We start from the raw sequence: 27641 nt of genomic DNA on the forward strand, positions 1-27641 counted from the left end.
TCTTGTATGCTTAGCGACCTTACTAAACTTATTGGCTTACTAGATTTATTGATACCACACATCACCACTGGGTGAGATTGCGGATGAGATATGATCCACCGTCCTAAAGTGGGAATATTATTAAGTTACACTCTGCAAAAATCGGACATCTTTAATCCAGAATTAATTTCCCTGTTTGTTTTCATTCCTGTTGCTTTTATGTACCCACATTTACCGAGGATAATTGCTATTAAAAAGTGTTGACTCAACTGTATACTATGCAGCAACACTGAAACCGTAATTTAGTACAGTCATCGTCATCATCAGCAAGCAGTACAGCAACCCACCACATCGACCCGCGCACACAACCGGGTGACAAATGATGAGTTTTTCCGCGTGTGAAATAAATTCTGCGGTTTGATTTACTATGCCCCGGGTTTGACGGGTCTTTTTGCACCGCTGCAACTGAACAAACAAAAGCACACGTGAAAGCCGACCGAACTGCAACCATTTGTTTACTGGCTTCCGTTTGCTTGTACAAGTTCTGCACGATAGAAAGTAAAAGTAAACATAGTGCAAAAAAGCCAGCGAGGGGGGAAGGCATTAAAGTAACGCCAGAACGTCTTCATCTTCGGTTGCTAATTACGGTTCCTACGTGTTTCTCTCACACGGACACGTTTCAGCCTTGTCAATGAACTATAAACTGTGCGAGATGACAACGAATCATCCACCATTCACCACCGGTCCTAAACATAACTACGATGATTCAGCTCAATGTAATGCCTTCGAAGTTACCCAAAACAAGCAACAATTTTGCTACCAACACCACGGCTAGCGAGCGAGAGAGAATTGAGTGTCGAGCAGGGTTGTCGCATCACCAGCCTGAGGGTGTCACAAACCAAGCGTTCTGTGCTCGTAGTGTTGGTGAACGATTGATCAACGATTGTTGTCTGGTATTTTTTTGGGAGGATGCGAGATGCTTTAAAAGATCGCGATCATGGCCCATCGCGGCAAAACCACACTCAGATCTTGGTTGGTGAGAGCACGCGAACGTGAAGGCTATTTTTGTGCGTCTTCGATTGTGTATATTGTTCGCGGGTTTTGTGCGAGAGACTTCGACGAGGGTTGTCTTGTTTTTTCTTTCTTTCTTCTCTTGTGTGACGACGGGGTTTGCTAACGTGCCGGGAAGCTAAACGTGCATCGATTTGCCGGTTACGGACCAGTCTGAGTTAAGCAGTGCACGGGACAGGAACACGCAGCGCAAGCAGTCGGAAAGCAGTTAAGCAAATTTTTGAACGCAGCGAATCTTTACAACAGTTGAAGGTGAGTAGATTGTTTCGATTGAATCGGTTGTGAAGTGTTTGGTTTGTTTGAAGTGTTTGAAGACGACGTACACAAAAAACAGCTGGTTTGGTGTTGAGTTTAGTGAAGGTGAAAACAATTATTTCTATAAATTAAGTTAATTGGGATACAATGTGATGAAAAGGCTTCTCCCTTAGGCTAAATGTTTGCATACATAATAATATGATGCCGTTATGGTGTGAAGAGGCTTTCATGACGAAATTGCAGTACTTTGGCGAATTTTTTAAACTTGCTCTTGGAAATTCTTCTGAGTCATCCATTCTCAAGGATTAGCACAGGTTTTAATCGCCTTGAAGTAATTTGGCGGTCCGGTAGCAGGAGCGCTAACGACGCCGGTCTCCACACGACAGGGTCGGGGTTCAAATCCCACCCAGACCGCCTCCCAGTAGGCAGAGCTGAAAGTAGTCAGATTAAACGGATTAAATCAGGTCACAGAAAGCCAAAAATGGCAGGCCGAGACCTTTCGAGGTTGTAGTGCCAAGGAAGAAGAAGTAATTTTAATTTAGTTTAGAGGATCATTATATTGATATATAAAGTGGCACAAAATTAGTTCTTTTAATCAGTTTTTTTTAAACTAATTGAAATGACAATAAACGGTGCTTAGTGGTGAAAAACTTATTAAAAACTAATAGGCTTTTCCCAGAAGTATCTGACTTTAAGACCGATTATTAGGACAATTTGTCTATCTTTCTCGTTAGATCAAGCTGTTTAACAGAAAACTTTAAAAATTTTAAAGATAATTATAAATATACGAGAGCAACTTAATATTAATCAAATACGAAGAACCATTTAGCGATTGAGTTTATTATATTTCTTAACCAAATACATATTTGTTATAAAGAAAATATTTACAAGCAAAACATATTTAAACAAGAGGAAAAAGTCCAGTATTGATAGCAAGCTTCACAAAATCAACAAAAACACTCCACAAAATCAACTGCTACAGGGTAGCATAAAGATTGCAGTTAATTTTGATAAGCGCTATAACAGCTGCAACATTCAATACAATTCATTATCTCTATCTTATCACAGACAGTGATTCACATTTGAGCTGTGTGTGTGTATAATTCAAATTGGTAACGCAACAGCAAAATGGAACGATCAAAAAAGTGCACCAAATCTTATCATACCAAGCAGTTGGAAGAATGGGATTATTGATGAAAAGCGAATTCAAAAGAAAGGAACCGTTTCATTGATTGTACTGCTATCAATGAAACAGTGCATGAGCTTGCTAAGGGTAGAAGTTGCAAGCATGTACCTCACAAAGAAGTACCATTTAACACAATCGTACAGCGAACAGGAGAAAACCACACCACTTGCAATCGGCCCTGCGCCATGCGTCTGGTTAATGTCTGGCGCTCTAAATTATTGCCCTACCAAAGGGAGACGGAGAGAAAAAGAGAGAGACCGGGGGATCATAAATTAAAACACCCACCAAATGCAAATTGCACTTGCGCCAATGTGAGGTTATAAAAATAAAGTGAAAAAAACAGCCACCCCTTCGTATCCCGGGGCTGCATTTTTGAATTACATATTAATTAAACGTGGTTTAAGCAGCTGATGAAGCGTTCGTTTAGCGAATGAAGGAGCAAGCTCTTTCGAGAACTCTTTCTCCCTCGTTCTGTGTGTGTGTGTGCCTAAATGTGGGCCGAGACGTGAAGGGAATTTGATGCCCACAGACGGCTGTGTTGGGTTACGGTTGTCGCGCCAGCTGAGTCACGTCTCGGCTGCTTCCGGTGCAACCGATCTTATCCTCGCCGTGGTCCTGCTCGTTTTTTCTGCTGTGGACATTCACGATTCCGTAAAGGGATGATTCATCGGTTTAATGCCCTTGTGTTCCTCGGTCGCATCACGAACACGATCCATTTTGCGTGACTACTGCACCAAACACATCCAGCTCAGCTTCCGCGAAGCGATGGGGTGCGCCAACACGCGCAACCGATCCCGCGACCGATGGGTGAGTCGCAAGACCGTATAGTCTCGGCAAGAAATACAAATCTTGCATGCGGGGATAGTTTTATTGCACTGCAAAATCGTTCCACCGTACCTACGCGACTGGTTGTAATATTCACCTCAACTCCGGTTGTTTGGCGAATTTCATACGACCGGCTTACCGGGGGTAATGATACTGGTTCAATGATACTGAGCCCCGGGTGTGGGCTGAACGGCGAAGGAAGGGTTTATCATTTCTGACACCTCGGTAGGTGCGTAGGAACGCTGACCTGACCGGCCGGAATGGGGCTAAAACAGCTGGAATCGAATTTATTACGCCAGGTGGTCAGTGTTAATGGAACCGGGACCGGTGGACCAGCTGTTACCCGGCGGCATGGATGTTGTTGGGTGTGCGGCAAAGTTTTGACTTTTGTTTGCAATTCATTGGCTGTAAATTAGTAGTTTTTTAATTCGTTTGCTTAGTTGGAGTTGAACAGGAGAGTGCAATTAAGTTATAAAAATGTAAATGATGCTAATCGCCTAAAGGTGTTTAACTATTTGAAGTAATGATTGAATTTGATTGATTGATGAACAAACCTGAATGTGTTTGTGTTAAATTTCTGTTACATAAAGTTTAGTATTGTACTGTACTGAAAAAAACTGTACAAGCTCGAATGAACAAAGGATTTTTAGTACAAACTGAGAGGAAATGCCTTCTTTGGATAAATAATATAAGCAGACTTTTTGTTTTTGCACATTTTAACTGACTTTAGAAAAGCTTTAATAAAAATTAGAACCATTGAAAAGTTTTTTAAAGCATCCACGGACATAGTAAATATTCTAGAAATTCATTAGGTAGTCCGTATAAAATCCATAGTCACGTTCCACACGAATCCAACTCGTACAATAATGTTAGTCATCCTTTTAATCCGTGTTCCAGTGAACATTCAACCATTAGGCAAAAGTTTTTGCTTCCTTTATTACAAATTCTCTTTAGGGGTTTTGTGCACTATTTTTGTCCGAGCTTACAGGATATTATGGGCGAAAGCATCATGTGTAATATCTCTCTTCCGGTGCATAAATCATAGAGCATATGGCATTTTTTTGGTTGCCACTTTTCAAGGTTTCGCACAAAAAAAGGGATGTAATTATTCCAAATGTGTCCTCTGCTTCATGAAAGTAAGCTAATTTGAATGCTCAAAAAACCGAAAAAAGCTAAAGTTGACACAGTGGCCGAAACACAAAATTTCACTCACTCACGTTATTCCAAATTTTCTCCTCCCTAACTCATATCGGTCCCATCATTTTTCGCACCTCGTTTATGTAATTCATTTGCCACCCAAGAATGTTGATTATAATTGGTGACATTTTGTGGCCCGAACCGCTACCACACCACGCCTGGTGAAGTGTTTTCTCAAAAAATGCTCGCGCTTTGTTTCGTGCACATCGCGCGCCTCCTTGTGCTGAGTCGGGTTCAAACTAACCGTGTCTAACACCACGTAGCAATTTTCTCATTCTTTCCCCATGTTCATTTTCACGAAAAACAATTTTTATTGTTTTCTCTGGCCACGTTGTAACACCGTTTGCGATGCGTTGTGGTGGTAGTTTTCCATTCCTACATACGCAGTATATTAAACCGTCCCAGTCCGTGAACAATTTATAATGCTTCCACCCAGCGTTGAGGCGGAAGGTTTGTTGCATCACTCGCATTGCGCGCAATTTCGGGGTTCTACAGGGTTTGCGGTTTGTGGGTAGAAAAAGCAGTCCGAAAGGAGCTCAGAAATAGTAGAAACATGCTCGCGGATGGACGGACACATGTGTGCCAGGCTGTCAGTTCGGCAAGTGCGGTGGATCGTGTGGAATGTTTTGGCCACACACAATTAGGGAGCAACACATTTTGCTTACCTGTCTTGTCGGTAGGAGTAGTTTTTTTGTTTGATATGCAAAAATAATCGTTTAAATAGCAGGATTTGAAGTAGAAAAAAACTAAGTGCTTTAAAAATGGTGTAATAACACAAGCAATTATTATTTACGTAAAAACATTTGAGAATAAATTTATTAGGCTACTTTGGTGCAGATAACTTAAAACCAATTTTATAAATGAGTCATTCTATTGTCCAGAATGGCAAGATGTTATAGAATATTGGAAAATATGGCAAAAATAATCCTCGGTCAAAGTCGACTGGGCATTCCCCTACTGCTTGAGAAGCGCTTTATGAACAACTTCTTTCACTGTCTTTATCAATAGATTCTATCTAATTCGAATGCAGTCAAATTATTAAATTTACTTTAATAAAGCAGCAGTTAGGATCGGGGTTCTCATCTGAATCCCGTTCAGCCGTTCCTTCATAGTGAGGACTGACTATCAAACAGTGCGGTAACAATAAGTCTTGAAAGCCAGAAATTGCAGGCATGACCGACCTTTGCAATCATATAATGGAATTGCGTACACAATTAAGATAAATATCCAATACAAAAGTGGACTTTTCCACATGGATTACACATGGATCGAAACCCTGTAAAAAGGATAAAGGATCCATTTTACAGATCTGTTTTCCATTACGCTGTTCCCATCTCGTTTGATTGACATTAATAGCCTTCCATTTTGCTTTCTCTTAACGCTTTATAGAAAGGACAAACTCATAATGCACCCCAATGACCTTTTTATTTTTGCAAAATCCCATTTTCTACTCTTGTTTCGCACACTTTCCATTTTTGTTTTTGTTTCGTGCCCTTGCATTTGCAGAAACAAAACATCCTTTTTAATTAATGTTTCCCATTCGACACGTAATTGGACCCAATTAATTCAAATTAAACACAAACAAGCTAACGCAAACACACTTACATCATCCCTGAACAAAATGAAACCGACCAAAACACTTCGAATGTCCTTGACTCGATCGTTTCCCTTCGATCCGATCTGTTGACTTTTACGAAAGGGGGAAAAAGCAGTGCCCATGTCCTCTTTGCTGCATTTGAAGCCGAAAGTAAATAAACAATGTATCGCAAAAGCGCACAACGTAACCCGGGGAAGACCGAAAGGGTCAGCAAGCGGATCGTTCTTGGGGCTATTTGCCGAGTTAAGTATCAGACGGCGTTAAAGGAAAAACATCATTTCTCATCAGCATCAGCTCATCGGGATTGGGATTAGGAAGGGATGATTCGTGCTCCGTTTTCCACTGTCGACCTAAAACAAGCATTCCCAAGCGAGCGATACCTGATCGGTCTTAAGCTCTACAGCGACAAGCGAAAATACTACGGAAAGAGCCGTAGTTTTCGGCGGGAAGATGTCACGGAAAGGGGAGGATTGGTGGTGGATGTGTGTTTTAAAAATAACGTCCTCGTGGTAGAGACACGGACCATGTTTTCCCGGATTTTCCCAGCCCAGGTCGAGTCATCGTTCTCGCTCTCCCTCTCCTTCTCACGCTTGCTCTTAGTCACGCCATTTAAGTGTCTGTTGTTGGAAGACTAGCGAAGATCAAGTAATCGAGAGGTGAAGTTTTCCACGCGTTCGACGAGACGTTGGCCCACCAAAAACCCAAGCATAACCTCAATCGATTTCAATTTTGACAGAATTAGGTTCGAATGACTTCATGCAATGATCTTTTTTCTCTCTTCTTTCACCCGCAGCACACACCATGGCCCTAGCCGAGAACACCACCAAGACGGAAATGACGCTGACGGAAACCTCGACGCCCGTCATCTCGAAGGAGGTGATCACCGAACGGACCGCGGACGGTGTCTCGGAGAAGAACATCACCCAGTCGAAGAGCTACGGTTCGGCGAGCGAAAAATCAATGGTCGAAGAGTCGGCCAACTCCATCACCAAGAAGCACGAAAAGTCAGAATCGGCATTCGCGTCCGAGCGTAGCGTCACGGAGTCGGTATCGGACGGTGGTGCCCTTGCCTCCTCGCTGCTGTCCTCCTCCTCGCTGGTCAGTTCCGTCACGAGCAGTAAGGTGGTGTCGTCCTCGTTCAGCTCGTCCACCTCCTCGTCGGTCTCGTCCTCGATCAAATCCTCGTCGTTCGATTCCAGCTCCGCGATCGACGAGTTCTTTAAGAACTGAAAGGCCTGAATGAACGATCGTTCGCTTTGTGATCACCATTATGATACTATTATGAGTTAATGTGTAAACTATCAGTTTCAAATTTCAAAAGCCATTGAAGTGTCTTTTTTTTGGTTTATCGTCACAAGACAAAAAATTGTACATCACTCTCTCTCTCTGATAGTCTAGTACAATATTTGCTGTATTCGACCTGCAAAACAAACAACTCTCATCTATCTTCGGTTTCTGTTTGAAAGCATCAACAAAACATAACTTTATCGTGCGCATCAGCAACAATGTGTTCGAAATAAAATAAGAATAAATAAACGATCTTCAAACACAAAAAACGAAACACGACACGATTCTTGTACATGGTATGCATTGCAAACATTCTTGCTCAGTTGATGTTCGTCGGTTCATGGGTTTCTGCAGTACAGCGAGATCAAGGACAGTTCTTGAAGCGACAGTTCATGCTAGCAAACCGCGGACCAAATCGACCAGTTTGTGTGCTAAAATTACTCCCAGAAACCGAAATTCCGAAACAACGCGAAAACAATAAAACAACCACCTTGGCGAATCGATTGCGTGGCAAAAATGGATCAGCTTTTTTCTCGAGGTCTAATACACCTGGCAGCGGTATTAATTGTCATACTAAACTACCATTTCCACACACTCACAACACAACGGACAGGTAAGATGCGCCATGCTGGGTTTAAAATTTCTCGCCTGCTCGCTTCTTCTCTAATGGTTGAAAATTGGTGAATTTGATAGTTAAAAATAGCACCACGTTATCCACAAGCGCAACGTGGAGGACAACAATGCGCTTCAGCAACAGCAGCAGGCAGTGTCAGATGAAGATGCTGATACAGATGATGATGCACACCACTACCATTGCTGCTGCTCCCGTACAAATTGTGCGCCACTAATGGAGTGTGATGAAGTCATTCGAAATTTTCAACCGTACGCCAGTGCAACCATAGCCGGCATCGGTCGGTTGCGTCTAATTGTGAGTGACGGGAAGAGATTTTCCTCGAAATAGTTTCGGGTGGATTGCAATGCGGAAGCTTTATGAATAATGCACACGGGCTTTGCTGACTGGGGAAAATTTATAATACTCTTGCCTGCCAAGAATCAATAGCTGGTGGGGTAGACTTACAAAATGGTGAAAATGGTTCAAATTACATTTAGAGATTGTAAATTGATTTTTACCGTCGTGTTTGATTCTTAAAACTGGTCAATGTGTGTATGATCATCCATACATTTAGGCGTTATATGTTGACAGTTTTGAGTGATATTCGATTCTATTCGAGTGAAATGAGTTGATTGACAGCTGTCAGAAGTCGTTCTCGACGCATTTAGAACATTCATTTGCTAATTGTATAAAAAAAACCATTGTAATAAAATATTTTGTTTGTAAATCACAATATAATGCTATTGCTAACTGGCTAACGGTGGGAAAAATGGGGAAGGATTGGTGAAACTTGTATTAAAAGTTAATAAAATTATCTTTCACAACAAGTTTGATTTTTAAATACGGCTTTACATTTTAAAGGGTTGCCGACTAGTTCATTTTTCTTTAACTGAAGAAAATAAAGAGTAAAAGTAATATCCTTACAGCTTAATAATTAAACTTTTACAAAAATTTACCTATAATACGGCTAGGACGTGCCTATGGAATAAAAAAAACTGAAAATGATCCAAAAATTCAAAATAAAAAACCTCAAAAGGCAAAAGCAAACTAAAAAATAATAAAAAATTAAAGAATATTTCATTTTAATAGCAGGAAACAGAAAAATATTCACATCAATAAAAGAGATAAAAATATAGAGAAATTTCATACTGCACTATGGACCAAAAAAAACTAATATATGGATGCTGCAAAATATAAAAAAACATAATACTAACATCTGGTTTAGCTCAACAAACATGACAAATACAATAACAAACACTTGAGCAGCAAAGCTTTCTGCACAAAACCGCAATAAAACATTACCAAGAAAAATTGCAACCTTTTTACGAGCCCGATCCGTAACCGCAGAAAACTTCCTATCTCACCAGCTCACGTGCACGAACTTCCATAATCTCCGATACCGGCCATAACTCTCGCACCGAGCTCTGCAAGTGGCTGACAAGTTGTTCACCTTTACAAGCCAGTGTATTAGATTGGTCAGGATGTAATATAAACTGTCACCACAAAAACCAACCGAAAACGACATCGGCAGCAATCGGGCAATCCGGTCCCTACGAACCATCCTATCTCGGATCCGTCGCAACTGACAAATGGCGGTTGGTAGGTACAGGAATCGTTCAGCATGAACCATAAAGTAACGCAAGTGGCAGTTGCTGGAGTTTGCTTTAACTTTTTGACCTCAACCTTCTGCGGGTTTGGGAGATCGGAAAACTGGAGCAGAACGACACAAGGTCAGTAGTATCAGCCGAGACTGGTTGCTTTGCTCTCATGATACATCATCACGCTGGGAAAGTTGAGTCGCCCGGGATGAGGGTTCCACTTTCATAAAAGACTATCCAATCGAACCACCATTACCACTGTCGTTTGATATTCTACCTCTCTCTCTTCGGACTCCTCGGAAAAGTTCGGACAAAAATCATCCTTCCACAGTCACACATCTGGAAAACCGACTCACCACTCACTCTACTCATCCCGATTTTCATGAGGCTCGGTCTAATTGGACACTGATTGGAGCAAATCCCTTGCCCATTTGACGTGCCTCATTATTCCATTTTTTGCTTTTCACGTGCCGTTTGACCCCACCATTATGTAGGACAAAGCCATAAAGTTACTGCGGACACATAGTGTGGTATGCCAACTTTCGCCTTCTTCTTCGTAGGGATAAAATCGGGATGACATCGAATGTTTTTGGGGAGTTGATTTCGATCCCAATATCAATTCGCATTGATCGCAAAGCAGCTTTGTAGTTGAAGAAGTTTCGATCTGACGATGCTGATATCTATCCTTTGGGAGTATTTGTAAGGTATCATTTTGTTTTTTCATGACAACCTGGTAGTAGATGCGACAGCGGTGCCGGTCTTCACATGGCAGGAAGCCGGGTTTCAAATCACATCTGGGCTGTTCCCCCCATAGTGAGGACTGGCTATCCAACTATGCGGTATCATTAAGTCTAGTAAGCCAGAAATGGCAGGCATAACCTTCAGAGCTTGTTAACCCAAGAAAGAAGAAGAATTGATCATTCAGAACAGATGTATTTCGAAGAAGACGATTGTTCTGCCAGTGGCAACTTCCTATGCTGATCCTTCAAATAAAATAAATAAATGGTTTTTTATTTATATGTATTGTAAATGGTCATGTTTAAAAAAATAGGGATTAGAAGGACATCGTACAGAATCTGAGAAATTTTGTGTCCCCAATTAAAATACTAAATAATGTACAAACATTAATTTTTTTCAAATTTAGCCAATTTAATCCCTGAATTCGACTTTTAGTGCGTTTACTAAACGAGGTATATAAAATTAGTTTCATAGCTTTGTACTAGTTACATGCTTCCTCCAATAAAATGATATTCAAAAATAAATTTCCATTACAACGTTCGGTGCAATACAAACATACTTGCTTGCAACAAAAACGGGAGCTATGCAATATTGCAAGCAACGCTGCCGTTTGAATCGGATTGTATGCAATCACGACCCAACACTAGCTGTTCCACTTTCCGTTTTGTTCCCGCCCTATTAGCGCTTAGCGTACAGTGGGTGTCATTTTACCGCAGCAGTGTGCAAGCTAATGAGTATTTTTAGTATATTATATTTTTTATTTTAAAAATATTCAACTCATTTAACATAGGTCAGTTAGAATAAGGTATATTACACAATCACAAACACAACACAAAGCACCGCAACAACAAACCGCGCATTTCGTCTGTGTTGGTTGATAATCGCCAGTTGCAGCGTTTGTTTTTTGCATTAACAAGAGCCGTCCGTGTGCATCTGCATACGAGCGCCGGGAAACCCATCCATCCCCCCCGGACCGGTTATCTCTTTTAGAATGCTGTTTTGTGCCTTCGCTCCGATTCCGGGGTAGAATTTGCATTGTGTTTGTGCGATGTTGTTCCTTTTAAAACACAAAAATCAATCTGTTTCTAGCGGTAAGCTTACCGATCGATCGATCACCAGACACTGTTAGTACAGGGTGAGAAACGGACCCGTAATGCAGCTCTCGATCAGTGTCGCTCTGGCCAGTTGCCTGGCGTTGTGCATTACCGTGAGTGGACAACTGAAACATCCGAAGGTTTGTACGGAAAATGGTTGTCTGCTTGGTGCGTCCATGACGGACACGAAGAACCTCAAGTTTGACGCATTCGTGGGCATACCTTACGCGAAACCACCGGTTGGAAAGCTACGGTTTAAGGTGAGTTTCAATGTGTTTAAACGAGCATAGTGCGTTATTACAAAGTCGCTTTGTTACACTAGAAACCTCAACCGATTGAACCATGGACGGAGGAGGACTACAATGCAGTTGAAAGCAAGCCGGCCTGTCTGCAAAAGTCTTTCCTACTTCCCGATCAACCAATCGTTGGGGATGAAGACTGCCTGTACTTGAACGTGTATCGTCCAAAGCACAATGCCACTGAACTCCTCCCCGTGATGGTGTGGATTCACGGTGGAGGTTACTTCTTCGGGTCGGCCGATCCTCAGCTCTACGGACCTGAGCGTATCTTGGCCACGAAAAAAGTTATCCTCGTCACGATCCAGTATCGGTTGGGTGTGTTTGGATTCCTCGCTACCGGAGACGCTCAGGCAACGGGCAACTACGGAATGCTCGATCAAGTGATGGCACTCAAATGGGTACAACGGAACATCGGTTTCTTCGGTGGTGATGCGCGGTCAGTGACGCTGTTCGGTGAAAGTGCTGGTGGGGCTTCCGTACAGCTTCACATGATCAGTCCACTGAGCAAGGGTTTGTTCCAGCGTGCGATCATTATGAGTGGTAGCGCACTCGCCGTGTGGAGTTTACCCATCGAGGATCCGCTCGCACTGGCACGTCGGCAAGCGAAATTGATCGGAGTGTCCGAGGCGGATGAGCTGACAACGGCCGAGCTTGTGGATGTTCTTCAGTATCTGGATGCGAAAGTTCTTACCGCCAGTATGCCGCAGCTGAGAAGTTGGTTCGAGCACCCGATCGTGATGTACCGGCCGACGATTCAGGGCGCTACCGTACCGGAAGACGAACGCTTTTTACCCGACGACCCGAGGAAGTTGTGGGCCGAAGGTCGATATCAGGATGTTCCTCTCCTGATCGGAACGGTACCGAACGAGGGTGCCGTTGTATCGCTTGCCATACTACACAACGACACGATTCGGAAGGAGTTTAATGATAATCTGAAGGAGCTACTAGAACCGGTGTTAGCTGTTAATGCTTCGTCGATGGTTTTGGAACAACTTAAGAGTCGCTACTTCCCGGATGCACCCGACAATAGCTGGGTCAATGCAGCCAATGGAGATCAATTTACACAGGTTCGTTGGTGAGCGCCATATTTTTGAAAGAAGTTTCTCTAGACATCTTTACTTTCAGATGATGTCCGATGCCTTCATTAAATATCCAACCATAAAGACACTCCTGGAGTACACCAATTCCAGTGGAACAGGCTGCCGCGAAACAACACTCTATTCGTTTGAGTTCGTTGGACGCCACTCGTTCTCATCGCTCTACATACAATCGAATGCGAGCCATGGTGTTTGCCATCAGGACGAACTCCCGTATCTGTTCCGCATGATCGATCTCTTCCCGGACTTCCCACCCGATTCACCGGAGACCGAAATGTCCAGCGTGTGGACCGATTTCCTCGTCAACTTTGCTGTTGATGGGTAACTATACTTACTCAGATATTGCTTTATCATGATGATCATGATCATGATTTGTTTTCATCTTTCACTCTAGAACAACGCAAGATTCAGCCAAATCGTGTGAAAAGACCATCAAGATGGTAAAGTTTGCAAATGCCGAATCATCCGCAGAAGATGGTGCTTCATCATCCTCACCTGTTTCGGTGTCGAGTGGAAGCGGATTAAGTGCGGAACTCAAGCAGATGCATGACTTTTGGAATACGATTTACGATGATTCATACATTGCTTACCATTAATACGAACATTCACAATAAAACAGCAGTACTAATTATGTACTAAGGCCGATTTTCAACGATAGTCTTCCAGTCTTTTCTCTCCTTAAACATAAGATCCCAAGCTGACTGCTTGTGGTATGAATATTGTTTCACTTAAGTTTATGCATCCAGAATCAATTTCCCAGGAGACTCCTACATTCCCGATAAACGAATGCAACGGTCGCGTCCATGTCCTAGATGTCTGGTAAGGTAATCCGATCGACGTGTCGCAACGACGGTAATCCGGCAGGATGTGCCGATGCAAATCGGGCACTGCATAATGCATCTGCCTGTCGTTTATGTATGCAGCTTTCGCCTTTCGGGACAGCTTCCATCATTCAAAATGGAAAGAGTGGGAGCAATAAGTAGGCCATTGACAATGAGTGTTATACAACGAATACATTCTAGAACCGCTCAGACTATTTTTAGTACAGCTTGTACTAAATAATTCTGAATGCTGTTTACCATTCTCAGTTATTCCATGTTCAAAACATCAAAGTATTATCGAAAGTGAAATTGAATTTTATTTCGGGAAACCAGTTTCACACACGATAACGAAACCAGTTTAACAACTAGCTGGACAACTACTGAGCACTGCAACCTTGAAAGAAAGCAGTCGTAACGTAAACGGAGGACCCTTACATTTCGGCGATCATGTACAAGGAGAAAGGTTTCCGGCTTCCAAAAAAGACCAGACTGTCCTGTGCAGATAAGGTGATTAAGAGGAGAATAAAGGTGAAAGTAACTGATCGGTATAAAAGCCCGCACAATCAACTCGAGACGTTTTAGTGCAACGGCCACAGATACCTCGATCGGAAGGATAGTGTTTGAGAGCCAAGAAATGAAACAGTGTGTTCTAGCAGTGTTACTGTTGTTTGGAGTGTTTGACACTTGTTGGCCTAGCAGTGTTGGGGATTTATTAAAAGTGACCAAAGTGTGTATCAAAGATGGTTGCATGCGCGGTACGGTGATGGAAAACAATGTTGGCGTTTCGTATCCAGCGTTTTGGGGAATTCCGTACGCGAAACCCCCGGTTGGCAAGCTACGGTTTGCGGTGAGCGAGAGCTAGAACAAGCTGTATTGAATGAATCTGTAATAAATGTAACATCCACTTGCACTTACAGAACCCACAACCGATCAAACCCTGGCAGGGTTTGTACGATGCGTCCCGACCGAGGAGTGCCTGCCTCCAGAAGGTTACGCTCGTCCCAACCGCTCCAATGTTCGGTGAGGAGGATTGCTTGTACTTGAACGTGTTCCTGCCGGTACTCGAAGCGCGCAACACACATCTCCTGCCCGTGATGGTGTACATCCACGGTGGTGGATTCCTGTACGGTTCGGCACAACCGGAACAGCGCGATCCGGGACGCTTCATGGACTCGCGTAAAGTGATCCTCGTAACGTTCCAGTATCGGCTTGGCGTGTTTGGATTCCTCTCGACCGGCGATTCGTCTGCGCCCGGTAACTTCGGCATGAAGGATCAGGTAGCGGTCTTGCGCTGGGTAAAGAAAAATATTCGCGCATTCGGAGGTGATCCTAATCAGGTCACAATCTTCGGTGAAAGTGCCGGGGGATCCAGCACACAGTTTCACCTCATTAGCCCGCTTAGCCGTGGACTGTTTCACCGTGCAATAAGCATGAGCGGTAGTGCCCTCTCCAGCTGGAGTATTCCGATCGAAGATCCGCTCCGAATGGCACGAGCTCAGGCGAAAGTTCTGGGAATAGCGGAAGCGGACGAACTAACTACGGCGGAACTAGTTGAGCAGCTGCGAGAAATTGATGCTGAAGAACTGGTCACTAGCACCGAGCTGTTGAAAGTGTGGGACATCCATCCAATCACATTGTATCATCCAGTGGTGGAGCCAGCCGATGAACCGAGACCCTTCTTAGCTGAGGACCCGCGAGCCGCATGGCGTCGGGGTGATTACGCGAGTGTTCCTTGGCTGACGGGAAGCATACCGAACGATGGATCGATCGTCACGCAAACGATCTACCGGAATAGTTCTCTGGTCGAGGATCTGAATGCGAAGTTTACCAAACTTTTGCCACTGATACTGAGAACTCGTGTGACGAAGGAAAAGCTGGTACGATTGAGGAAGCGTTTCCTCAAGAAAACTCCACCGACCATGTGGGTCACCGAGGATAACTATGCAGAGATTACCAAGGTAACGTAAACTAACTACTAAGAAGCATTTGCAAAGCGTTGTAAATCATCTCTTACTCTTACAGATGCTATCAGAAGCCTGGTTCCTGTATCCGATGGTGAAAAGCATCAAGCAACATCTGGCCAACCGGAAGCATACCCCGACCAGCGTCTACTCCTTCCAGTTCCGTGGCCGCTACTCATTCTCTCAGTTATTCACCGGCTCAGACAAATCGTACGGTTTAAGCCATCCGGACGAAATCATCTACCTCTTCTACATGCCACTGTTCTTTCCCGAGTTTCCCGTCCCGTCGCCCGAAGCGGAAATGGTTCAGCTGTGGGTACAGTTTTTCGTCGATTTCGCCACGAACGATCTGGTCGACGCGGATGGCACGTGCTTCGGGAGGAAGTGTGACGTGGTCACGTTTGCGAACACGAAAAATCCAAACCATCCGGTGAGCAGAAAGATCACCCGTGGCTTGGACGAGGAGATGTACGAGTTTTGGAGAGCTTTCTACGAGGAACGAGCGTAATCGATTTCTGGGCCGAACGTTTGAAGGTTAAGTGTTTCGAATAGGCATCACATCCATTAGCTTAGCTCAGAACACTGACGAATTTCGACTTTCGCTACGCTTCCGCAGTCAACACGCAATGCAGCCAATGCTCACCTCTTAACGCACGGGCGCCGGCCGGCGGAAACATTCTTATCGCAACGCCACTTATTGCAACGCGATGGTTTGTAAACAACGAAAACTAAACAACCTGCTCCTACACGTGCTCAGATCGAGAAGCTCGGTTTGTTTTGCGGCGTGTGTGTGTATGTGGGTTGCGCATTCAGCGCACCGTACATGATTTGCATTTATCTTCGGTTCAACGGCATCGTTTCAATGGCTCGGGAAAGGGCTCCCAGAGCAGATTATCAGCAGAGTCGCGAACAGTCCGAACGGGTCGATTGGCACACGTCCATCCACCGAACTGCTCCGCGGGCTCACACTCAAAAACCGATCCTCGTGTGGCGTTTAGGTTCAGAAATCAGCTGGATTCAGCGCTGATAAGGGCCGTATGCGCTAGACATGCTGACGGCGGCAAGTTGGGCAAACAGAAATGGCAAAAAAATTTCCCTGGTCTTATCATGGATGAAGTCAGCGGGGAGTTTAAGAGCCGTAGGGTACCAGTTTGATGTGGTATTTCATTTTAAATTATTTGTATTGTTTTATTAAATTATTGTTAGGAAAATTAGAGTTTCCAATAGAGTTAGTTTATCTTACAGGGTTTTTTCATCTGATAAGGCAATATCATCCAATTTTGTTGTAGGATCCTTAGATGAAATGGCAAACAAAGCAGGTTGATATGGCAACAGCCTCAGAGCATAGGGAAATGATCATATGATATTGTCATAGTAGCCGTTGATATTGTACGCGTCCTTTCATCGCTCGGGTAAGTGCGTGCAATATCAACGGCTACTATGACAATATCATCTGAGGACATCACAACAAAAAGTATTTGATTTCCCTGTCGCATGAAGCCATTTCCATATCAACCAGCTTTGTTTGCCATTTCATCTAAGAAACCGGCCATAAAAATGGATGCTATTGCCTTATCAACTGAAAACCCCTGTATTTAAAATATTAGCACCCTTAACAACGACGCAATGAAAAAGCTGAAAAACAATAGGAAAATAAAGAAACATCAAATCACTGCTTTCAATACTTCTACCAGCTGTAATCAAAATAAAAATTGACAAAAGCATTCTCAACAGCTGGGCCGGTGTTCATACGGCAGGACCGGGGTTCGTGAGCAAAAAGTTGATCGTTTAAACAAATCGTAGTTTTTTTTTCATTTTTCTTAATCCTTTTTACATGACGTTTCCTTCTCTGTAGGTTAGTTCTGTTATCCTTTCCGAATTCTATTTTTTTTTGTATTTTTGATATAGTGTTGTTTTATATTTTGTTTGCTAGTTGTATGTATTTTAACTGTTTTGTTGGCTATTTTTGTTGTAGTATTTATTCACTTTTACATTTATTTACTTGTTTTTGTTTTGCGCTTTTTGTTCTTTTACTATTTCCTCTTACTTTATAATAACTTGGATTTAAATTTTATATTTCTGTTCCACGTTCAGTGCTACTATTCTTCAGATGAACCAAGAGTATTTTTTGTTCTTCCCCGTTTTATGCATTCCATCCATTTCCTCACATCGGCGATATGCACTCCAAACGCTGTTGCTCTCGTTTTCATCCCTACGGTGCCAGACGACACGGGTTAAAGTTTAACCACGCCGCGCCAGACGATCTGCCTTCGCTGCCTTTCGGTAACCGAAAAAATACATTTACGCTAAACTGAATGTCGCCCGTCCAAATTGCAACGCGAGAACCCAGCTAAAGTGAAGCGGTACGAAAAGAAAAAAAAATCAATAAACCGATTCTGAATGACTGCATGCGTAGCACATGCAGTCTCGCTCCCCACGGGCGTCCCACGGAACAGTCCCTTCACCCCAGCGGTCCAATGTCGCACTTTTGCTTTTCGTTTGCATTTCGCACCGGACTGGACATTGCAGCTTCTGCATCGCCAAACGCATACGCCTTGCATACGGCGTGCCGAAAAAAATGTGGGTCAGTAAATTTGATGCATTATGCAAAGGGTAAAGAATTTGTTGCAACAGCGAAAACAACCACCCCTGAAAGCAGAGAACAGAATGAAGGGAAGAAGAAGGAAAGCGTGAAAAGGAAACACACGGAAGATGAACAGTCACGCGTAAATGCTGCGCCCAACGGGGTGAGATGCACTTTTGGCAAATCGGGGAAGGATGCGATCGAGAGCGTGCTCGCGCGTGTGCACACTACTAACCCCCTTTTATTTCGGCGCGCTACTGATGGCACGGATTGATCATCAGCAAAAATTTTGGGGACAAACTTATCCGTCAATTGGGACCGTAAGCAGGTCAACAGGCTGATCAACGCCGGGGAGTGTTTGCAGCGATTAAGTGCACTACAGGAAAACGAGTCACAATTACTACATCGGCTCACGTTGAACGTCTAGTGCTGACTTAATTCATCCATCCAGGGACTCCAGGGACTGTGAAGAATGCTCAGGACTCATTTGTTAGTAAAATGCAGCAGCTCGTGGTAGTGACGTTGCCCGTACGCACACGCCCGGTTCTGTAGAAACGGGGGAGAAGATCCGATTGCACCGAAATGCACTTCTTCGTATGCGTGTATGCGCGCGTGTGGATATGAGGGAGGATGGATGCATAGGGACGGCGAGCCAATCGAATGTCTCGATTCTCGTATCCCGGCCGGCGGGTGTATAAAAGAAGCATCCTCCGGGAACGAAGGCAACAGTTGGTTCGCGTCGTGATCCTTTGGTGCATGTGCTGCATTTCGTATGCCCCCGTGTCCTTCGTACGCTGCATTCGGCCGAACTCCGATCGGTGAAAGTGAAAGTGTTTACGTAAGTGGATGCTGACTGTTGCCGAAGAACGAAATGTGAGTGACTTCGTTTGCGTTATTCTTCTAAATAACTATTTGATAAGAAGAGTAATAGATTTAAAATAGCTTAAAGAGTCGATTTTATTTGTCCATTTGCTTTAAGAACCTCGTAAGAAAGGTTGTCGTGTGCGAAGGATCCTGCGACCGTTGTGCGGGTAATTCGCAACTCTCCGCGATAAATCGGTTGTGATTCTCAAAATCGAATACACGTGCCCGTCCTGGTATCAGATCCACCGAAGGCAGATAAGCTCCACGCGCAAGCATGCATATTATCGCACAATCATCTTCATTCATCGATTGAAACGTCACCGGCGCGAAAAGACAACGTTTGTTTATCGTGGCCTCGTGTGTTGGAACGTAAAATTGTGTTGATAAAGAATCTCCCGAAAAAGATTCTTTTTTTATAAAACAATCCATAAATCATCGCACACGCGCTTCCTTTATCTACGGAAGATGGAACGAGGGAGGGAGATGCGCGAGGGTTTTGTGAACATTCTGCGAAATTCTTAGCTGTTTTTGTAGGTTACAATGATTCGACAATTTTAGCGTTGGTGAGCAATCAACGCACACAAAAAAAACGGTTTAATTTCAAGCAGAGTAGCTCAGGCTCGTTGGCGATCTTTTTTTTTGAGAACTTGAAAGATGAGAGCAATTGATATTGTTCTGTTTTTTTTAATGTTTTTGGTTCTTTCCTAGAACTCATCTTAGATTCAATTGTCAATTTTTTATTAAACTATGTTCTTTTTGGTGTTTGAAGTATGTATTAGTTTTTTATACTCATCTATTAACTAGATTCATATCTAAACCCGTGTGTGAAGTCTATGGATTTGAATTGTTCCACTGACATTGCGAGAGAAGAAAAGCCAGAAGTCTTTTTGCTTTCAAGTATCGTACTTCGCCTGTAAGCAGTAAACAGTTACAGGAAGTTTTTATCAGATCAAACTCTTAACTAGCAGCACAAGAAATTTGTGCAAAAATAAAAAAAACAAAAAATATAGAGCTTGTTGGGCAAACTTTGCACAGGGGGAAACTTTTTATAACGTTCTTTTAAAACTTTTTTATAAAAAAATCAATTTTGTATTCACAATGTTGTACAGTGGCAAAAGATTGTTATCAATTTTTTCCGGATTCTTTGAAACATAAATAAAAAAAAAACGGAGACACGGATATACAGTGACGGACGATAGAATAAGACCACCTATCTATATTAAAGCATAAAAATTGAATTACGATGATAATTTTTACGGAATTGAAACACATTTTATTTGTAATTGAAAATCTTTTAATGACTTTCTTATCCATTAAAGCAAATCAAGCAATGAATTCTGAAGCTCTTTTTTGCCATTCTGATCAAAGTATGACCAAAACATGTATAAATATATTATAAATTGTTATAGTTCAGATGCTCTGCTGACACTGTTTAACAATAGATTGATCATAACATAAAATCTGATATTAAATAAGTTTTTTTTTTGGTTTTTTCATGTTTGAAGCTTCCATTATTCATTAAAAAGGTTTGTTGATTTTTGAACAAAAACAAAAGTGATATAGAAAATTTATATTTACTTACTAACTAACTTACTCACTTAAATATCGATAACAGTAGCTAGCAACTGAAGAAAATCGGACAATAAAATCAGAGGCAAACCAGTCTTATTTTATTGTCCGTCACTGTGAGTGTGGTCAAAAAGTTTAAAATGTGAATATTTGTTACCATTTTCACCACACACGGATACTTTGTAAGCTGAGAACCAGTTACTAACAACTGTGTTGCGAACGTCAGTTTGAAGCATTCAATTAGAAGCTTTTTGATAATGAAAAGAAATCTATAAACAAACAGCTATTGAAGATAAGAAGAAACAGATAAATAGCTAAAGACCTCTTACTTTGAATTTGTCACCCAAGGCAAACATTTTGTAATAATTGCAGCCGTATTAAGTAAGATTTTTTTAATCAACATCCCAAACATATTAAATGTATTGTGACGAGCTTTAGCAGTAGATATCTCTTTTGTTTCTCTACTGTTTTGCTCACTGTTTGCGATGTGCACTTCGTGCTGTTCTATAGACTTTTACTTTGTTTTGTTTTCCTAAATTACTTTCTTGTTTACCAACCACTTCTTCGCGATTTTTAAACATCCCTCCCGGAAAGCCTGCGATTGAAACATATAAAATTAATTAGAAAACATAAAGCATAAATATAGAAACACATAAAACACACCTGAACAGGCACACAGGCAGACGCATCTGAAATCAGTCATCCAGTAGTAAAAAACGAAGACATATCTCTCCCCCATTCGATAAAAGCAAACAACAGAAAAACAGCACAGTAAAAGACAAATAATTCGGTGATAAGAAGACAAAGAAATGTTTCCAAGAATCAATTCCAACGTTCGATTATCAAACTTCGACGCCGCCCTATCCGTCGCAGCCTGGGGTTTGACATCTTTTGTGTTTCTAAAAATAGACTGGACACTGCCACCGCTCGCCACCTCACCCCCCTCCCGCCTTTCATCCCGTACCGATGATCCCGTGCGTGGGGTCCGGTCCGACCATCTTCAAACACGTTCCCAATTTGCAAAATGGCGCCGTCATCTTATCATGTACGCGCTTCCACCGCTTCCCTGGGCCGGGGGTCCTCCGGCGATCTGTCCAAAAAGTTGGCCCCACGCGCGGCCAGCTATTACGCATCGTGCAGGGTAAAGTTCGGGCGGTCGGGTGCCGACACGTGGCACCGACACGATCGCCGCATTTCGTCAGATCCGCCCGGATGTGGGTCACGGTAAGGAATCGCCAACCGATAAGCATAAATAGGGGTTTCCTCAGCAAGTGGCCAGATTACTCTGGTCTGCGCTGCGTCGCCGCACTGACAGCTATTGTGAATGAAGTGGTTGTTGTACTACGGTGCCGCGCGGTTGCAGTAGCTGAATCTCCCAGCTCTGAGATCGAAGGGAGCTGTGCTGCCCGTGAAAGGTGAGCCGAGCCGCGAAGGTTTTGCCGATGTTGAAGCGATGCGTTTTGCCACCGCTACTCGGCGCGGTAGGAGGCTTCATTCAGCAACGGGGCGGTGCGACCCGTTGCTAGGGCGCGTGGCTCAACCCGCTCATTACGCGTCGTGCTGTGCGAGTTGCTGGACGCGTCACTTATTCAGTAGTGCGAGCGGCCCGTGCAGTTGTTTCGTGGCTTTCCACGCGCACCGTGTAAGACACCGCCGGTGGGGGCATGCATTAAACGGATGGGAAAGGTTAGGGTGGATTATTGATGGATGGACATTCTTAGCGACTCTTATCTGTGAGGTGCCGGGGGGTGAAGGTGGAGGAGGGAGGGTGCGGTGTGGTGGTGCAAAACGGGAACCGATATTGTTTGACACACATGTGTTGATGTGTATTTTCGTTTTGTCGCAGATCTTAACGCGTGCGTTCGCGCTTACCGAACGGCGGAACCGACGGTGTTGGTGATAGACGGCGCTAGACGGTGGTGGTGGTGGCGGTGTTGGTGCTGAGGGTGACGGTGGCCTGCTGCTAATAAAATCATCGATCCCGCAAGCTGTCCAGTGCAGTGCCGTATCAACACTAGCGGACGGAACAACACACAGGGGAAGAAAGCTGTGATCTACGATCAACAAACTTCAGAGTGTGTGTGCGTGTGTGTGTGGTACAGTGTAAAAGGATCATTAGTTGCGTGGTAATCGTATTATAAAGTGACCAACGTGTGCAGTGCCCAATGTCTCGTCAAACGCATCAAACGGTCGGGTCGGTGCTGTTGCTTGTGATGCACTGTGTGATTTCGTGCACGAGCAGTGGATACCTTGCTGAGGGGCCGATGGCGGAAGCGTTACAACCGGACAGTTCCTGCGATCGTGAGGATGCGCTTCGTGTTTGCATCGAAGACGGATGTTTGACTGGTGCGTACCGGCCGGGCATGAACGGTGAAGATTTTGAAGCGTTTTTGGGCATTCCCTTCGCAAAGCCGCCCGTCGGAGAGCTACGATTTGCGGTAAGTACCGAAACGTGAAACTCAAAGGCTATTAAAGGCGGGATTAGCATCCATCAACAGTTAGCATCTGAACGCTTGTCTGGAGTAGTTTTAAAATTAAGTTTAAAAGTACAAGTTTAAAGCCACAAAATCGAGTAAAAATAATTTATTAGCTTTCGTTTTCTATATGTGCTTCGCACCTGATCCCAGGGCAGGTACATCGTGTCATTTTGCTATCGTTCCTAGTTTTACTTTCCTCTCCTGTCTTTACTATTCTGCCCTCTAGTTGATAGGTGGTTTGGGAACCCTTCAAAGTTTCCAAAAATCTTCGTGAAGTTTCGCCTTATTTTAGAGCTAATGTTTATGTCTTCGTTGACTTGAATAGTCAAATATTTGAATGATTAAATCCTCCGTTCGAGATAAAAGTACGGATGGAAGTCGTTACCTGGTCCTAACGTATAAAAGTCTGGCGTTGCCACTCAGCCACCGGATCTCCCGGACTTTTAATAAACTTCTTGGACCCGGTGGTAGAGACAGCAAAGGCACCTGTCTTCATATGGCAGGACCGGGATTCAAATCCCATCTGGACCGTTCTCACGGAGTGAGGACTGACTATCCAACTACTTGGTATCAAATGAGTCTAGTAAGCCAGAAATGGCAGACATCACCTCAGAGATCGTTAGGCCAAAGAACAACAAGAAGAAAATCTTGGTAAGAAGACGAATACATGATCTGCACATGTATGTGTCTTGCTATCTGTTTTTAATAACTTCTTTTCATTTCGTTAATCTGATTTTCTCATTTATTTAAGAAGCCATAGAGCTATCATTTTTATTGATTTCTTTTTAAGGTAAAATATCTCAACTTCACTACTTACTACTTCAACAAAATTATTTTTAAATTAGCTAACGATACACCGTAACGCATTCAAACTTTATTTAGTGCTATTGTTTCTCATATGTATTGTTTCATCACCAGTACTTCATGCTACTCAAAAAAGTTGCTTTAAATGTAATATTTTCTCTAAGTAAAACTGCAATTAGGGAAAAGCTTTATGCTCATAGATTGTCATTCAAAATCGCTCAAAAATGAAAGTACAATCATAACAGCAAAATAACAGTGCGCCAATGCTAAATCAATCTTCTGCCTACCGTTTAACTACTGATGTGCAAGTGCGACCCTCATGCACCTGACGACATTTTAATAATTGCTTTCGTTGTTTGTTTTTTTGGTTAAGTAAATCATACAATCGCATCAACTTGCATAAAAAACCGCACACACACACACACACTAGCCATTTGTTGCAGTTGCACCCGTAAGTCGTTTAATATCGATTAGATTGCATAACACGGGCCCTAATTTCCCACGCCCACGGCAGACGGGACGGGCTTGTGCATTGAATGCAAATTGCTACCTTGAGACAGTTGGTGTAGCGAATTTTCCAGCATTAAAGTGTAATTTAATCGTAGGAAAAACATTAACCCGTAGCGAGTGCGTAAGGGTGGCGCAGTCTGTATGCATCTCTCTCTCTCTCTCTCTCCTGCTTCTATGAGCTCTTCGAGACGACCAGCAATTGGTTTCTTACGGTAGGGAATCTCTGTTTGAGATACAAAACACCACTTTATTGATACAGTTGATGATGTGCTGAACCTTTTTTTTTCTTTTTTGTTGGAAAAATGTACTCACTCACGAACGATCTGTTTGCAAATCTCATTCGCCAGGATCCCGTCCGCAACGAACCATACGCCGGCCAGCTGTACAACGCCTCGTTCGAACGTTCGATGTGTCTGCAGCGGAACGATCTGCTGCCGGATCCACCCGTCACCGGCAGCGAAGACTGTCTCTACCTGAACGTGTACCGTCCAAAGGTGAGTCACAACGGTCCATGCGGTGCGGAAGGCTCGTGGCCACGCGCCACCATTTAACACGCGGTCACGCGGTACTGACGTCGCGTGGGAACCCGATCACACTTCCGCACTACGCATCTACCTGACCATGTCACAGCTCGTTTACCACAACGGTCCAACGGCGTACACACACACACAAGCGCTAGGGTAAACAGGGTTTGGAGGCATTTCGAGCGGGACAGAATACTACAGAACCGGACCCGAATGGTGTCCACGGCTGTTGCTTGCCGCGTACGTGTAAGAAGAGGAGCGTGCGCGCGTGGCATATTATCACGAGCGGCGGGCACATTCACCTGATGTCCGTCGTGTCTGTGCGGTTCTCCCTACTTACCAATTCCGGTTTTTTGATCGTTTTCTGCTGATGAGGCGTCTCGCCAAACCCTGCCAGAGCAGAAGCTCCAGCCGCGAGCACCACTTCCCCGCGGGCGAGGACTTGCATTTAATGGTGGCTTTATTTTTATACCTCGCTCACCCCACTCGGTGCTTTATGATGTTGGTGGCGCGCGAGCCGGTATTTATTGATCAATGGCTCAACGACTTGTTTTGCAATTAGCAACACGTGGCCGCACGCGCACGCACGCTGCCTGGTGTGAATGAAAGTGAAAACGAGCTGCTCATTAACGCTGCACTGACGTAGTATGGGCATAGGGATGGTGATCGAGAATGATCTTGCCGGCGGTCTCACACAGCTGTACTAATCCTCCACGCACGCTACTCTCCCGCAGGGATGCACTGACGCGACCAGCTCCAACTTACCTGTCATAGTGTACATCCATGGGGGAGGCTTCTTCTCGGGCACCGGTAGCCCGCTAGTGGTTGGCCCGGAGTACATCATGGATACGAAGCGTGCGATACTGGTCGCGATCCAGTACCGGCTCGGTGTGCTAGGATTCCTTTCGACCGGCGATTCGTACGCATCGGGCAATGCTGGACTTAAGGATCAAACGCTTGCGCTGCAGTGGGTCAAACAGAACATAGCCAAGTTTGGTGGAAACGATCAGCTAATTACGATCGTTGGACAGAGCGCGGGTGCCACGTCCGTCCACATGCATCTGATCAGTCCGCTGAGCCGCGGTCTGTTCCATCGAGCGATTATGATGAGCGGTAACTCGCTTGTTCCGTGGAACATTCCCACCAAGGATCCGCTCGCGCTGGCCCGGGACACGGGCGTTGTGGTGGACATAATGGGAGCGGAGAATCTGTCTAGCAAGAGCTTGATTGCGGCACTGCGTGAAGTTCCCGGCGAGAAGCTCGTCGGCAGTACGTACAAACTGAAGGTAAAGGTTTCATAGGACCTCCAGGAAGTTCATGAGCTAACATACTATTCTCTACCAAACACACAGCTCTGGTCAGTCGATCCTCTGACACTCTTCCGCCCGGTGGTAGAATCGAAGAACTCGCCGAACGCATTCATCACCGAAGAACCGAAGGCAAGCTGGCTCAGTGGAAACTATCAGCAGATCCCGTACATGGCCGGGTACGTCCCGAACGAAGGTGCCGTCCGTGCGCTATCTATCTTCAAGAATGCGCAGCTGTTTGACGAGCTCAAGAGCAACTTTAGCACCATTCTACCGATCCTGCTCGAGCGACCACCCTCGAAGACGCTGATCGAGGAGATACGGTCACGCTTCCTGAACGACACGACCGATGACGAACCGATCCGACCCGATAATCTGCAAGCGTTTGTTGATGTAAGTACGGTAGATGGTAGATGGATAGACGTTAGTATACTCATAAAGCGACCCTCTTCCACAGCTATACAGCGAGGCTGCGTTCATCTATCCCGTGCAGTTGGGTGTGAAAGAGTACATCACCGTGGCAAATACCGACATGGCACCGGCCAGCATCTACAAGCTATCGTACAAAGGACGATACTCGTACTCGGTCGTGTACGCTGGTGGTGACACGGGCGATTACGGCGTGGTACACTGTGACGATCTGAACTACCTGTTCCGTCAGCCGGCCATCTTTCCCGACTTTCCGCCCGGATCGCCCGAAACAAAGATGGTGGATACGTTCGTTAACTTCTTCATCGATTTCGCGATCACTGGGTAAGTGATCGTGTGTTGTGCTGCTGTTCCATAAAAAAAAGCCTCACTCAACTCGTCTTTCTATCCCTCAATAGCCGTGCAAAGCAGCTCGCACCGTACCGAGAATGCAAGAACGAGAACCAAGTCTACCAATCGCTCGACTGTGATGTGCAGGAGTTTGTCCGCGTCGGGGACGAGGTGCAGGTGAACGTGATCAGCGCCCGGAATGAGGAAATGTTTGCCTTCTGGAAAAATTTCTACTGAATCCTGTGCACAGAACCAGGTCCGGGGGATGGGCAGCTTCTATTGTGATACTTAACAACCGATTCCAAAATGTCCGACTGGCAACAGATGACGGGCGTGCCGGAGTACACAGTGCAAATGTAAGATAAAGATGGTCTAGATTTTGTTTTTTGGATAGCTTCTTGGTGATTTTTTTTTCGTTCGTTTTTTTTTTTTGTTAAGGATTGTGCACCACCAAATCCCAATGTCTTTGTTATGCTAGTTTAGTTTAGTGCTTTGTTGCTTACACAAAGTGTAAGTTGTGCCGGAAAGAGATGCAATTGTTAGAAAATAGAATAAAAGGGGAAAATGTATTATAGATCACATGGAGGGCGTTCTGGTGTTTCATTGCAAACTTATCAATCACCGC

At 44.1% G+C, this 27641-nt stretch overlaps 4 protein-coding genes across 7 annotated transcripts; all 4 read left to right on the top strand.

Moving 5' to 3' along the window:
• Positions 1 to 979: 979 nt before the first annotated feature.
• On the top strand, positions 980 to 7676 carry LOC118511473 (protein DSE2-like). Its single transcript, XM_036054600.1, has 2 exons — positions 980 to 1302; positions 6904 to 7676. The coding sequence occupies exon 2, from the start codon at positions 6912 to 6914 to the stop codon at positions 7338 to 7340; it is 429 nt and encodes a 142-aa protein (XP_035910493.1). The 5' UTR covers positions 980 to 1302; positions 6904 to 6911; the 3' UTR covers positions 7341 to 7676.
• Positions 7677 to 11342: 3666 nt separating this feature from the next.
• Positions 11343 to 13493, top strand: LOC118511478 (esterase E4-like). Its single transcript, XM_036054616.1, has 4 exons — positions 11343 to 11700; positions 11763 to 12806; positions 12865 to 13157; positions 13231 to 13493. Exons 1-4 carry the CDS (start codon positions 11500 to 11502, stop codon positions 13430 to 13432), a joined length of 1740 nt encoding a protein of 579 aa, XP_035910509.1. The 5' UTR covers positions 11343 to 11499; the 3' UTR covers positions 13433 to 13493.
• A 769-nt stretch (positions 13494 to 14262) lies between these two features.
• On the top strand, positions 14263 to 16708 carry LOC118511480 (venom carboxylesterase-6-like). Its single transcript, XM_036054617.1, has 3 exons — positions 14263 to 14504; positions 14575 to 15615; positions 15680 to 16708. The coding sequence occupies exons 1-3, from the start codon at positions 14292 to 14294 to the stop codon at positions 16124 to 16126; spliced, it is 1701 nt and encodes a 566-aa protein (XP_035910510.1). The 5' UTR covers positions 14263 to 14291; the 3' UTR covers positions 16127 to 16708.
• Positions 16709 to 18926: 2218 nt separating this feature from the next.
• On the top strand, positions 18927 to 27595 carry LOC118511476 (esterase E4-like). Of its 4 annotated transcripts, none has more exons than XM_036054614.1 (7): positions 18927 to 19075; positions 22482 to 23073; positions 24774 to 24920; positions 25685 to 26236; positions 26303 to 26650; positions 26715 to 27010; positions 27085 to 27595. In XM_036054614.1, exons 2-7 carry the CDS (start codon positions 22801 to 22803, stop codon positions 27251 to 27253), a joined length of 1785 nt encoding a protein of 594 aa, XP_035910507.1. In that variant the 5' UTR covers positions 18927 to 19075; positions 22482 to 22800; the 3' UTR covers positions 27254 to 27595. The 4 variants fall into 4 exon arrangements, with proteins under 4 accessions (XP_035910507.1, XP_035910505.1, XP_035910506.1 ...); XM_036054612.1 differs by lacking the exon at positions 18927 to 19075 and adding an exon at positions 22136 to 22277; XM_036054613.1 differs by lacking the exon at positions 18927 to 19075 and adding an exon at positions 22188 to 22321.
• Positions 27596 to 27641: the final 46 nt, after the last annotated feature.

Source organism: Anopheles stephensi, chromosome 3 (genome assembly GCF_013141755.1).
Source record: "Anopheles stephensi strain Indian chromosome 3, UCI_ANSTEP_V1.0, whole genome shotgun sequence".
NCBI classification, from domain to species: Eukaryota; Metazoa; Arthropoda; class Insecta; order Diptera; family Culicidae; genus Anopheles; species Anopheles stephensi.